Consider the following 13,239-nt stretch of genomic DNA (forward strand, 5'->3'; position numbering starts at 1 on the left):
GGGATAAAAGCAGCACAAAGAGGAATGTCAACTCACATCTTGGCTGATGAGGGAAACTGGCTACAGTGACCTCATCGGGACACTTGACCTCTGTGGTCACCGGCACCACAAAGTACTCAGCAGTAGGGACAAGTACACCATTATAACCTTTGAAATTTTCTTGCCATGAATTAAGAGAGTTGCATCAGTGATGCTCCCTGGGACGTGGCCACACTTTACAGTACAGAGGAGACCTGGAAAAGATGTGTTCAGTCAAAGCACCAAATAGAGGTGTGTCACGCTTACGCACACACACCTCATCTGAATGTCCTTCATTTGTGAGGTTTACAGGAAGACTCAAAAGTCACAGCTTGGATAGATCTTAGCAACTCTTGAATCCCAGAGGTGCTTTCGATTTGGAAAGTAACAAGTAATTCACCTGACGTTTTCTCAGACGGGGTCGAGAGTTGCATGCACGAGGAGAATCGCATGATTAACACGGAGCAGGATGGACCCTAATTAATGGCACACATTAGTAATCTTTCCTCCACCCGAAGGAATCTGACAAATCAAACATCGATACAATGGCTGAAAGGAGATTTTAGGTCTGTGCTACCAGTTTTCATACAGTTGACGTTTTATACAGCAAAGGTTGGCATGAATGGGACTAAATGTGCGAAACAGAAGCAGGAATATTTTGGATCTCAATAGCAAAAACCTAAGTCAATAAAAAATGAAAAAAGTAACAGATGGTTTTGTATTAAAAATATATATGCCACCATTCAAAGAGATGGGTCATATTACTTCATTTGCGTAACTGGCAAAGTATAATAATGAAACAAAAATAAAAAGAAGTGTACGAAATTGAACCGTGTGCATATATATATATATATATATTCATCTAAACATAACACTGTTTGAATATACTATATGTATAAAGAAACAACTCCAGATCCCTCGTGGGGCTGAAAGAAGATAGTGGCGAGCAGAACGAGTCAATAACCAGACGGAAGGGATGCCGCTGTCGTCCATCGCTCTCTGGTCTAGCTCAGGCAGTGAGCGCCTCAAACGGCTGCAACAGAAAAACAACAGGTTACATCTGGTCACTGACTCGCAGGACAGAGACTTCAGTTATCTGTACGTGTTGGAAGCTGCAGAAGCTAAAAACTTGGATATGCTGGTGTACCGCAGTAAATCTGCAGTGAGCTGTGGTGGCGCTCGAGTCGCCGTGGTGTTACTGCAGGAGTTGTGTGCATGCGTTCTCACCAAGGGCTTTTCACACATCATCTCCGTCTCCCTGCTTCTGCATCTGCGCCTGCATCTTGGCGATCATCTCCTGCATTCGTCTCAACTGTGCGACAAGGAACGCAGACATGTAAAATGTGCAGTGCACCTACACGCAGGTCAGATATTTATGCGATATAAGGAGCCCATTGGTGTGATTCATCCAATTCTGACTCTTGGAATGAACCAATCAGGAAACTCAATTTCCCAGCAGCCATTTTGACATATTTCAAGTTGACACAGGTGATGCCTGTCACACCAAAACCATCATAAACTGTGGTTTTGGTGTGTGCTTGGTGCCAAAGTATCAGTTCTTATGACAACCTTCGTTGCTCCAGAGTTGACACGGCATATTATTTATTTCACATTAATATTTCAGGGTATTTATTTTTTCCCAATGAGACGGTAATGCAAAAATATAATTCCTCCTAAAATACATGAAGTCACACTTGAAAATCTTCTGTCAACCAAAATGATGATTTGTTTTTTTGCTTATTGTTGAGCTCCACCCACCTCAGCCTCCTTCTCCTGCAGGATCATGTCCTTGTCCATTTCCTCAGGCTCTGGACCCTTTCTACATCAATGACATAGGTTCAGTTCATGGAATGCCTCACAATGTGTGAACAAAGCAAAATCACATGTGACGTTGTCAAGGAAGATAGAGATGTAGGACCACTGCAGTGGCCAGTGATTTCTAAAGCATACCGACAGCAGCAGAGGGGTGCATCATGTGTCAATATGCTAAGGGTGCATGTTGTACCGCTGACGTAGTATCAGGCAAACATGACAAAAGCCACATTGAGAAAGTGAAAGGGAGGTCAGTGGGTTAGTGTTTTTGTTGACAGGAGGATAGAGCAGCTCATGAGAGGAAAGTGGGCATCTACTACAAGAAACTACAAAGAGAAGAAAGCAGTAAGATCCAAGATGGGAGCAGCAGGAGTGCGAAGGTCTGGGGAACAGCGTTACCTCCCCCGAGTGAAGAGAAATTGTACCTCCAACAGTCCACTCAGGGCTTGGGACAAATCAAGACCAGACCGCCATCACTGGACAGATGGTGAGGCAATATGGAGACAGTAAAACCAGTCCCGCATCCTGGATTGGCTTTAAAGAAAGTCTGGGAGAACTGTTTTGGTCTACTTGGAAGGTTTAATGATGATATGTCCAGGCTATGTTAAATGACACACACAGTAATCCTGTCTAAAAACCTCTAGAGTCTCAAAGGACACATGCCATGTAGCTATGATGTGAAACTCTGACCCACTACACCATGAAACTCAGCTCTACATCACTGCCAGGACCTTTCTAGTGTAGTTGACATGCAACAGGATGAGTTAGAGCTTAAGTCCAGCTGATACTAGTCCAACACTGTATACAACAGCAAGAGAGAGGTATGGTTGTTTTAGCTCATTTAGATTAAAGCTGGTGTGATGGGCCTGACTATATTGTGCCTCAGTGTATTTCTAATGGGCACCGTAGAGAACATAGATATGAGAATATACTCAGAGATTTGCTGTTTGAGGGGGGGAGGTGCAGAAAAGCAGGCGGACAGACAAGTACGTACGCAGGAGATAGAGGCAGAATGTAACCATGGGAGGACAACCTGCCACCGCGCTTGAGGCGGTCTGAGCGGAAGTTCTCATAGTGGAGGTCCTGGGTCACCTCCTGTAGATCCTGCATGTGAGTTCTGTGGGGAAGTTGTCAAATAGTAAACGCTGTTAGAATAAATGCACTCAAACCTGCCCGAGCCACTGTTTTAATTAAACTGACTTTTCATTTATACATCCATATGCGGTACATCCTCAACAGACAGAGTCACTCGCTCTCTTCCAAATAAGTTGTGATTTCCAAGACTGACCCTCTGTTAATTACTGCCATGCAAAGCCTTACCACAAACTGTGAATTAACCTAACCAGTTGATCAGGAAGGGGCCTTATTTTTATCAAGCAAAATTTGCTTATATAAATGGGGAACAATGTCAGAGCAAACAGCTGCCATTACAATCAATTAGAGCTCCAAAACTGACCACGGCAATCCCACCGAGCTTTAAATTTTTTTTTTGCCACTACATGGTCTTCCAGCCATATAAAATGAAAAAGAAAAAAACATGAAATAAAACTGTATAAAAATGATTACATTATGCAGCGTATGAGAGCAATCTTACGGGTGGTGTGTATGAAAAAGAAAAGGGGTAAACAAGCTCACATCAACATGGTCCGCAGCTTCAGGAAGTCATTGTGTTCAGGGTTCTCCACCTCCACCACTCCCCAGGGGTACAGGCGGCCGCGCACCTTCTTCCCTTTGGCCTCGATCTGCTGGTTGGATCCTACCACTGCAAATGGGATGCTAGCCTGGAGAAGAGAACAAGTTGATGAGTCTGTTGTAATCTGGAATGCAATTTTCACGTGAAGGAACGTTCTGAGGGGGTGAAGTACTAACTGCTTTGACTGATTCAATGATACATGGAGAAAAACTCCTCACTGGCAGGAGTTTACCTTGAGGATCCTGGTTTGCTCTTTAAAGTCTTCGTCCTCGTCCGACTCAGCATCAGGGAGGTGGTAAATCTTAATACCGTGTTCGTCTATCTCATCCAGAATCTGACCAATAAAACAAAACAAAGACATCAAATTATGATCTCCAACATAACAGAATATTTACGGTTTAGTGGTGGCTGGAAAATATCGACACAGACGTCATTCCTCTCCTTGACAGTCTGCTGTGACACTTGTGTCAATACTGCGTCTGAAGAGGTGCCTCCAGTACGTCAATCCACTGACACACGCGATACTGAGTATTCCTCTGAGGAACTTGAAACATAGTCTCACCCTACGCTTCAGCCTCTCTCTCTCTCTGAGGGTGAGCGTGTCTGCCTTGGCGATGACAGGAACCACGTTGACCTTATTGTGGATGGCCTTCATAAACTGGACATCCAGGGGTTTCAGGCTGGGGTGAGCAGGAAGGAGTCGGGTACAAAGTCAACCACAGACAAGATAAACATACCCAATGTTCAGCAAAATACTACACGGGATTTGTTGTGACTTTTGTTCGCTGGGGGTGTGTGGCTCGACTCACCCATGGCCTAGTGGTGAGATGAAATAGAAACAGCAGTGAACTCTATTGTCAACAATATGTCTACGATTTAGACCGCTCTCGTCGTGGAGGTAGCGCTCAAACTGGTCATCGATGTAGGCGATGATGGTGCTGAAACTGGGTGAGAGGGTAAACATCCTGTCATAATAGGAACTATCGGAGCATACTGATGCTGAAAGACGGCACATTTATTTCTATCTGCCCAGGTTGAAGAAAAGAAGGATTCCTACCAGTCCTGGCTATTGATGGCATCACCATATCCTGGTGTGTCCACTACAGTGAGACGCAGCTTCACACCACGCTCCTCGATTTCTACCGTCGAAGCTTCAATCTGAACCGTCCTCTCTATTTTCTCTGTTTGAAGGTTAAAGAATAAAGTCATCCCAGTGATGTAACTACAATTAAAATGTTAGATTGTTTTATCATTTGGAGGTTTCTCATTAATGGATTCGATGCTTGTGTGTTTTACCCGCTGCACCGGGGATGATCCTCTCAGGGTAGAGGTCAGTCAGGAACAGGCTATTGATCAAAGTGGATTTTCCAAGTCCAGATTCCCCTTTTAGAAATAGAACAAAATCAAACTCTGAACCAGTATGAGAATGTGATAATGAATAAACAAGACTGCCAAACTTCATTTTTGAACAAATCAGACAGTGGACTGCAGGGATCACCTGACAGTAACGCCCATGAAGTCTAACTCCAAGGATCTACGTAGAAACACGGCACTAAATCTGACTCAGACCTAATCTTTCTCAGAGCTATGTTGGTACTAGATTACATCATCCTGGTACCTGAGGAAGGAGTGTTTATAATCGGTCCGCAACACCGATTATATTTGACCTTCTCGTGTTTGTGAAACCACAAGTTCAGAGATTGAACTAAATCATGGCCATGAACTGCACATTCACTCAGAACTTAAGCTGAAGAAAAAAAAAAAGTTTAAATGTGTGACCTAAATTTGAATTTCACAGCTTAAACTCATAATATAGAAGATCAATGGACCCTTTACACACCATCCTCTGCATGTCATACCAGAAAAACACAGGTGTAATTAATTCAATTAATTGTGGCTCCTTTCTATTTAGTGTGTCTCGGCCATTCCAGTTAGCCAGGGCCACCTAAATGGAACAGGGCCACAACCAATGCAATCTATTCCACCTGTGTTGCCTGCGTTTGGCACCATAGCTGCTGGGTAAAGGGCCCATTGAAAAACTGTTTGGGCATTAGCTGCATTTTGTCTGGGAAACCATACAACTGCTCTTTACTTCATTATTCTTTGACATGAGGGTCCATGAAAAATGAATTGCTCAAAAAAAGGAACGCAATCGCACATAGGAATGTCATCAAAGAAAATATTCAAGTTGAAGATCTTCATTCACTGCCTACACACTGAGCGTGAGGCCGGGCCTTGTCCTGCACCAGGAGGAACCCAGGGCCCACAGAACCAGCGTAAGGTCTAAAAATTGGTCAGAGGATTTCATTACACGACTGAACAGCAGTCAGTGTTGGCTAGCATGTGGAGGTCTGTGTGACCCTCCAAGGTTCTCAGACCATCAGTCACCCACTACCAAACTGGTCACACTGGAGGACGTTGCATGCACCATAATGTTCACCGTAGTGTCTCTGGTCTCTTTCACGTCTGTCATACGTGCTCAGTGTGAACCCGTTCTCGTCTGTGAGGAGAACTGATGCAAGTGGTGTTTTCGGGCAAATGCCTGATTGGACCTTGGCTTTTAGCACAGGTCCCACTAGAGGATGCCAGGCACTCACACCACCCTGATGGGAGTCCGTTTCAGACTCATTGGTCTGGAACATCCAGCGCTTTAGCGGCACGCCTGCTGTTCCTCCTTACTCAAAGGAACCGATACTGGTGCTGCTGCTAGCTTGCTGTCCCTCCATAGTCCTGTGTAGCCAGTCTCCTGATATGTCCTCCAGGCTCAAGACTGTGCTGGGAGACATGGCAAACCTTCTTTTGACAGCATGTGTTGATGTGCTGTCCTGGAATACCTGTATTTCAATTAACTCTAGAATGAAGGTTGTTTTCAACAAAAACTCAAAAAGCTGAGTAAAAAACGATTTTAGTACAGAAAGGGATTTTCAAGTTGACAACTGACTTGATATTTGTATGGATTTGTTTTAGGGTTTTTTTTCCTCACTCATATGGTTACGTCAGCTGTATACAATAAAAACAAACAAAAGTAATCAGCCTTCATGGTCCCCCGGAACCACAATAACCCCCCCCCCCCCCAATCTGCTGCGTTTTCCAGTTCCTGGAGCCGCTTATTCACTGTTTTTTGCCCTTCAAAGTGCAGGACTATTTCAGATGGGGCACACTAGCACCATCTAGCAGAGACTCTACATACTGAGAGAAAATCTATTCAATGGTGGCAAATTTGTTCACAAACTGCAAAGAACACATACAAATTAACTACGTAATGAAATTTTGTTTTCATTCTAATGGTACTGATGTGTGCTGTGGCACAAGATACAGAGACGCCACAGGCCAGTAGTGTCTTCCATTAGAAAAGTGCATTTGAGGAGAACATGCTAGAGTTGTGCTGGGAAACTAAAAAATGACTTGATTGTGAGGAAATGAGGTTAAACCGTCAGTGTCAAAAGCAGGAAAATCTAATATAACAATCCAGGTCACATAGAGGGTTAAATAAGCACTCTGAGTGTTCTGGTGGTGGAGGGACCAGCCAACCTCGTCCTCTGTGTGAACGAATCCCTCTAGGCTACATTCCTCTCTGGTTTATTTTAAAGCAAAAGGATGAGCAGTGTTCAGGAGGGCTTCTACCCTCCCCCCTTCACAACACGCAGCGAATTTAACACAATCACAGAGCTCACATCCAGAGTTCACACTACTGCCCACTACAGCTGAACAACTACTCTCATGTGACGTCTGTCATTCTCATCTGAACAAAAAGTATTTCTGAAGACAGCGCCAACTACAAATTACCTCTCAACACTCGGCCAAGAGGAGGAACAGAGGTTGAAGGGGTAAAACAGTCGTGTAGACGGGCTACTGTTTAAAAATATGCATAAGACAACTGGAAATTCGGGCTAATGGCCAAGATCCCACCATACATGCGCAACACAAGAAAGTCACGTGAGCTATTAAACGGTTTTCAAAAATGCTTGTGATGCCAAATTACATCATCCTCTAAACAAATAGAACCACAGTAACATAACAAGAGGAAGGAAAGGGTAAAATGAGTAATGGTCCGAAAAATGATGGTAAACTTACCTACAACCATGAGAGTGAACTCAAAACCCTTCTTTACAGACTTGCGATGCACCTGGTTGGGCAGATTGGCAAATCCAACATAGCCTGGTGTCTCAGGGTTTGTGAACTGGCCTTGCTGTGGGGAGAGAAAAAAAAGTCTTAAACTTGATGGAAAAAATGTTTCATATTAAAAAATGATAGAAGATTGTCACTTTGCACAAAATATTTATCACTGGACGAAGCTGAACGTGGCTCTGGCAAGACAGCCTGTTATTGCTGCCTAAGTACGCATGACTAAGGAGACATCTGTTCACAAAATCTTGGGTATTTAGGAACACATCTGTGACTCCTCCTCCTATCTATTTGCAGAAGACCCTCCATCCCTCATTCCAGTGTTTATGACCCTTTGCTACAGTCGAGGGGGAAACAGCAGAGGAACTACATTCAGCAGGGACAATGCTTGATTGATGTATATTCATATCAAATATCTTGTTCCTTATTTGGTTTTGGGCTCACAATCTTATGAGATTTATTATCTCTGCCTTCACGGTCTTTTCAGCAAAGGTCATGGTTGATAAGCAGTGTGTTCCTGCTCTGCCTTGGAGCCCTTCAAACTGCATAAACCACATTAGTGAGTCATGTGGCTGGTGAGCAGCCCACTGCATGTGAAAGCTGGAGCACGGAGTGTCCCAGCATTCAGCGACACATACGGCTGTTTTGAACAATGCCAAAACACAGAAATGAGAGGAGCAAGGAAGCTCGATGTTTAAAAATAAATCCTGGACCGAATTCAAGAAATGGTGGCAGATTTGGTTTTCACGATTGTAGTGTCAGTTGTTTGAGGGGGGCCATGGATTGTGGTATTACAAAACCTCCAGATTTATCTCTGACTTTGGTCTCAGAGCTCTTACTTTGATGTTGGGATTCTTACTTTGATCTCTTTCATTTGACAGACAGGACTACTTGCCCCGCCCCTTTATCTATTGCTGTGCCTGTTGTATGAGAGGCAGGGCCATCGGTTGTGTGGCGTTACGAAACCTCCCTGAAAATCTCTGACTTTGATCTCAGTCCATCTGTCTTTTATCTTTGACCTCAGACAGCTTTGACCATCACACACAGACAACATCAAATTTATGTAGAAGCTTGTCCGTCATTTCAGTGCTTCCTCTCAAAACTCTGGACCCCCGTAGAACCCAGACTTCAAAATTGACACCGCGCTCGCAACAGTTTGATGAGATGAATGGTTGCTGCGATAACTGAGCCAGACATCCATACATAGAGACTTATTGCTTTAAATAAATACAATTGAGAAATAAACAGACCATCACAATGACTGAAATTGGAAACTGAGGCAAAATGGACAACATACTACCGAATAGTCTTTATATGTTCACACAGAATCCTGCCTCTGGTGTTTCCACATTGCAAATTACTGACATTTATCATGTTGCCCCTTTAGTTCATGATTTTGTTTTGTGTTGTTGTTGCTACTGACATGATGCACATATGTTGCTGCTCCCATTGATCTAGAGATATATTGTGCAAAACTCACCTTCATTTTGTCAGTTTGAGACATTGTTTCACTTTCTGAACCTGAAAGGAAAGACATAGCCTATCAAACAAACAAAGAGCCATGACACTTCACTTGTACCTCTAGTGAGGAGTTTCGGAAGCAGGGGTAATTCATGTCACTCCCTGCATGCTCAAAGGCCTGGGTGTGAGAGACAGGAAGTCTGGTTTGAGAGTTTTAGCTTTTGTGAGAGTCTCACACCCCCCCCCCCCGACACACACACACACACACACACTCACTCACTCACAATGTGTCTCTACAACTGCAACCCTCCGCACAAGTGTGAAATGAGATTAAGCTCAGTTTATAATATTAATCCCAAAGGCTCAACTGGTATTGTACTCGTTTACTGTGTTGGGAACCCGATGTTGTGTTGAAATCTCTTAAGTTTTATTCTAACAACCGAACTAAAATTCAATAAATTGGCAAAACACACCCACCGCATTCGCAGTAAACTCTAACTAATATGTTTTCAGAGGAAATGCGTGTCTCAGTGTTTAGAAGCTAACGCACCACACAATGCATCAGATTTACAAATATCAACTCTTCTGGTTACTCATTTCTCTACATAAAACCATAGTTAGCTGCAGATGGTTAATTAGCCATTTTCATAACGGCGACGAACAAATGAGAGAGAAACGGCAACATATCCGTAAAAGCAACAGGCTTATACGTAACTCGATGGTCTAATTAGGAAATGCGAATACAATCGAGGAAAAAAAGGCGTATTCGATTTCGCTAGTCAATTTACCGGCCAACACCGCTGGCTAACGGTGACGAGCTTAGCATGGAGCTAACTCTTAACTAGCCGAGCAGCTTCTCGTGCGCTCACTAAAATAGCTAATGTTAGCACCGCTCGCTTCATCAAACTGCGACGCCTCGGTAATGTATAAATCATGAATTAGTGAAATATTTATCGTCGTCTTACAGTCTGCCCGCGGAGAGCGTAGGTTCGATGGAGGAGCAGTGAAGAGCAGACTTGGCGGACACCTCAAATTCTTCAGATTCCGGTGCAGCGGCTTCCTTTAGCTCACAAACCACAATGCACTGGGCGACAGAGCAGCTACGAGGCCGGCCCAGAGCCCTCCAAATTAAAATACTGCTAAACTGAAGTACTCTGCTGAAAACTTGGTATAAATATCACATCATACAAGCTCAATAAAAGCCACGAAACTCAAGTGGCACCGGTGGCATCGTGCAGTTAGCGTAGGAAGTACTGGTGCCGAAAAATTTGATTTTTCAAGAATTATCCGAATCACAAATATAATATGATAACTTCTCCTGAACAGTGAGATCATTTGTTTTTAGGTCAATAGTAAAAAAAAAGAAAAAAGAAAGAAAAAAAAGTGAAATGTTCATGTGATTACACCATACTGTCATGTAGGTATCGCTTGTAGAGAAGCTATGAATGTTCAGTGTTATTTGATTGGCAGTTCTATTCTCTCTACATACCAGTATACTGTGGTTAAATGTTGCATCTTGACATCTTACCAGTGTAAAAGTTTCTTTTGTTGGGCTCCTATCGTTTTCACAGCTTTTATGGCAGCTATACTGTAAAAAGTCATTCATTCATGAAAGGGATTGAATGCATAGAAAATGTACTGATTTTTATGTATCAATTTTATATACACAAATGTAGATTTGTTTTTATATTTATTTACCCCCTTAAACTAAATTTGTTCTTTTTATTTTGAGGTTGCTCAGAGGTAGAGTGGCCGTCAAGCATCGAAAGGTCGCTGCAGGGCCGGCCCTAGCCAATTTGGTGCCCTAGGTGAGATTGGGCCCCCCCCCCCCCAACAAACATCAGGGACCACAATGGTTTAGTGAGTAGTACATTTTCATATATTAAAATGACTTAACAAACAAAGGAACATATCAAAGAATGAATAAATTAGGACAAATTTTATTTTATTCATCTATTTATTTATTTTCCTGGCGACCCCTAGACTGTTTGACCGCCCACATCCCCATTTCCCCTGGTGACCATATCAAAGTGTCCTTGAGCAAGATACTGAGCCCCAAATTGCTCCTGATGACCCTGCAACCTGTCTAGGGTGAACCCCACCTCTCGCCCAATGTCAGCTGGGCTAGCCCCCACCTCCTCCCCACCCCCGACCCTTTACGGATAAGCCATAGAAAATGGATGGATGGATGTTTCAATACCTGCCTGTTATTTGAACATAAAGTCGATTGGCCCGATGGAGGAAACAACTGGTAATTAGAGTCCTGGAATGTGAGTGAGCTGCTCCAACACAGACTATGATTTTTTTTGAGTTTAAAAAAAAATTACCCCCCCCCCAAAAAAAACGTTCTTAAATCAAATAAATGGCTCCATATAATTGTTAAGATTATCTAGGGTTGAAAAGAAGGAAGAATGTGTATAATAACAGTTGCACTTTTATATGGAAAAGCATGTCAGATCAAGCTATTCAAAGCACTGTCTGTATTTGACTTGAATATGCCAGGAGCAGGAGTGAAAAAGAATTCATGCCAAAAGAAACCGAAAAGGTTACACTCAGTGTTTAAGGTAAGCCTATGAAGTTCAAGCAACCACCTCATTATCGTAGCATACGTGGAATAAATCAGAGCAACGTAACACAGAAGAAAATGCCAATGACTTGTGCAGAAGAGCTGCAATGACATTTTTTCTGTCCGTGTTTGGTGCAGCAAATGTAGCTATCGCGGAGTTCGCATCCAAGCTAACGTGTATCTTTAACTTTAGCTCAAACTCGCCTAGATTTCAGATCAACTGCCATCGCTCTGCAATTTTAATAACATGCATGAAGGAAGGAACAAAGACGCTTACCTCTCACGAGAAGTTATTATTATGTTAATTGATATAAATGCAGTTTTATTTATTTGTAAACGTGGCTCGTTGGTCTAGGGGTATGATTCTCGCTTTGGGTGCGAGAGGTCCCGGGTTCAAATCCCGGACGAGCCCTTCTTTTACGGTTGTCAGATTTGTTTCTATGAGTGTCACTAAAAGTGATCAAGGTCACTCTTTCGTCATGTGATTTGATTTTAAGTTTTAAAAAAAACAATACAGATGCGCTACCTATCAAATTTAGGTTTCGGTTGTAAAGCTTTAGTATACTGATCTCTGGCGGATGAAGGCAGGACTGCTGGGAGGACTGACGTGTGCTCTTTTGTTTGCATAGGGCCCTTTCTTTTAAAAAAAAGAAGGTTGAAAGTGACTGGGTGAAACCTGGTATCTGGCTTGACGCCTGGTCAGAGACGCAAATTGCGCACAGTCTTTCGTTTGGTTCATAGTGTGTATTCCTGGATGCTATATGTTCATCTTTTTTCTGTGTATGTGGTGATGTCAGATCGATGGACATCAACCTCTGACTTTAGGGATGTGTGCAAGTGATTGGCTGAAAATGAGGGCGACATGCGATTGGCTGGATATAAATTCTTTTTCAAAAGAAAAAAAAATCTGAAATAGCTTTTTTATGTAGACCTAGAAACGACTGTGAGTGCATTGAAATAGTTGTAGAGAAATGTCATGTAATTTAGACTGAAAAAAACTTTACTAAAAAAAACGAATTTGTAGTGCCTACATTTTTTAGTTTTTCTATAAAATATATTTATGCGGTTGAAACCCTAAATTTTGATTTGATATCAATACAATTTTTTTTTTTTGCCAGTCAAAAATGTACAATGCATAACATAAAATTAATCCCATATCCAAGTTGAACTTTTTACTTTGTAACAAACTAATCAGACTCTCTTATTGTATTACATTCAATTTTGTTATGATTAGTCAAATAAATTTTTTATTTTTTTTTACATATCATCTACATTTTCAATTACACCTAAATCAATATATTTTCTGTAGTTACAAGCCAAAACATTACTAACCGTAGGTCTTATCACATTAGCCTTTTTACAGCTTAAATTTAACCATTAACAAAAGGCAAATTTGCTCATAAAAAGGTTGATTTTTCACTTCAGATCAATCCATCCATCCATTCTCTACCGCCTTTCCTGTGAAGGGTCATTTTGTTATAGTCAACACTTTGTTATATACATTTCACAATGACCCCTTCCATTATCCAATAATGTATTTGAATACAAGCTATGAAACAGAACA

The 13,239-nt window shown here is 42.2% G+C and overlaps 1 protein-coding gene and 1 non-coding gene across 3 annotated transcripts; one reads left to right on the plus strand and one right to left on the minus strand.

The window, feature by feature from the left end:
- Positions 1-861: 861 nt before the first annotated feature.
- Positions 862-10,274, minus strand: septin2 (septin 2). 2 transcript variants are annotated; one of them, XM_086203266.1, is made up of 13 exons: positions 10,075-10,274; positions 9,129-9,169; positions 7,598-7,712; positions 4,820-4,906; positions 4,581-4,704; positions 4,333-4,467; positions 4,086-4,203; positions 3,756-3,857; positions 3,466-3,611; positions 2,825-2,947; positions 1,777-1,837; positions 1,246-1,330; positions 862-1,051 (listed from the first exon to the last, which is right to left on the minus strand). In XM_086203266.1, the coding sequence occupies exons 2-12, from the start codon at positions 9,150-9,152 to the stop codon at positions 1,256-1,258; spliced, it is 1,110 nt and encodes a 369-aa protein (XP_086059392.1). In that variant the 5' UTR covers positions 9,153-9,169; positions 10,075-10,274; the 3' UTR covers positions 862-1,051; positions 1,246-1,255. The 2 variants fall into 2 exon arrangements, with proteins under 2 accessions (XP_086059392.1, XP_086059393.1); XM_086203267.1 differs by having other exon boundaries at positions 2,864-2,947; positions 10,075-10,263.
- A 1,741-nt stretch (positions 10,275-12,015) lies between these two features.
- On the plus strand, positions 12,016-12,087 carry trnap-ugg (transfer RNA proline (anticodon UGG)). Its single transcript has one exon. It is a non-coding gene; the product is annotated as a tRNA-Pro (tRNA).
- Positions 12,088-13,239: the final 1,152 nt, after the last annotated feature.

Source organism: Aulostomus chinensis, chromosome 5 (genome assembly GCF_037954235.1).
Source record: "Aulostomus chinensis isolate RoL2024-O1b breed Wild chromosome 5, RoL_Achi_v1.0, whole genome shotgun sequence".
In the NCBI taxonomy this organism is placed as follows: Eukaryota; Metazoa; Chordata; class Actinopteri; order Syngnathiformes; family Aulostomidae; genus Aulostomus; species Aulostomus chinensis.

Excerpts from the sequence above, each read along its gene's own strand:
- septin2 (XM_086203266.1), bottom strand. The coding sequence starts at position 9,152 with ATGTCTCAAACTGACAAAATGAAG. Across the intron at positions 4,204-4,332 it reads ATCTCACCACTAGGCCATGG|CCTGAAACCCCTGGATGTCC; the intron begins GTGAGTCGAGCC and ends TGCTCACCCCAG. Across the intron at positions 1,331-1,776 it reads TGCAGGAGAAGGAGGCTGAG|TTGAGACGAATGCAGGAGAT; the intron begins GTGGGTGGAGCT and ends CTTGTCGCACAG.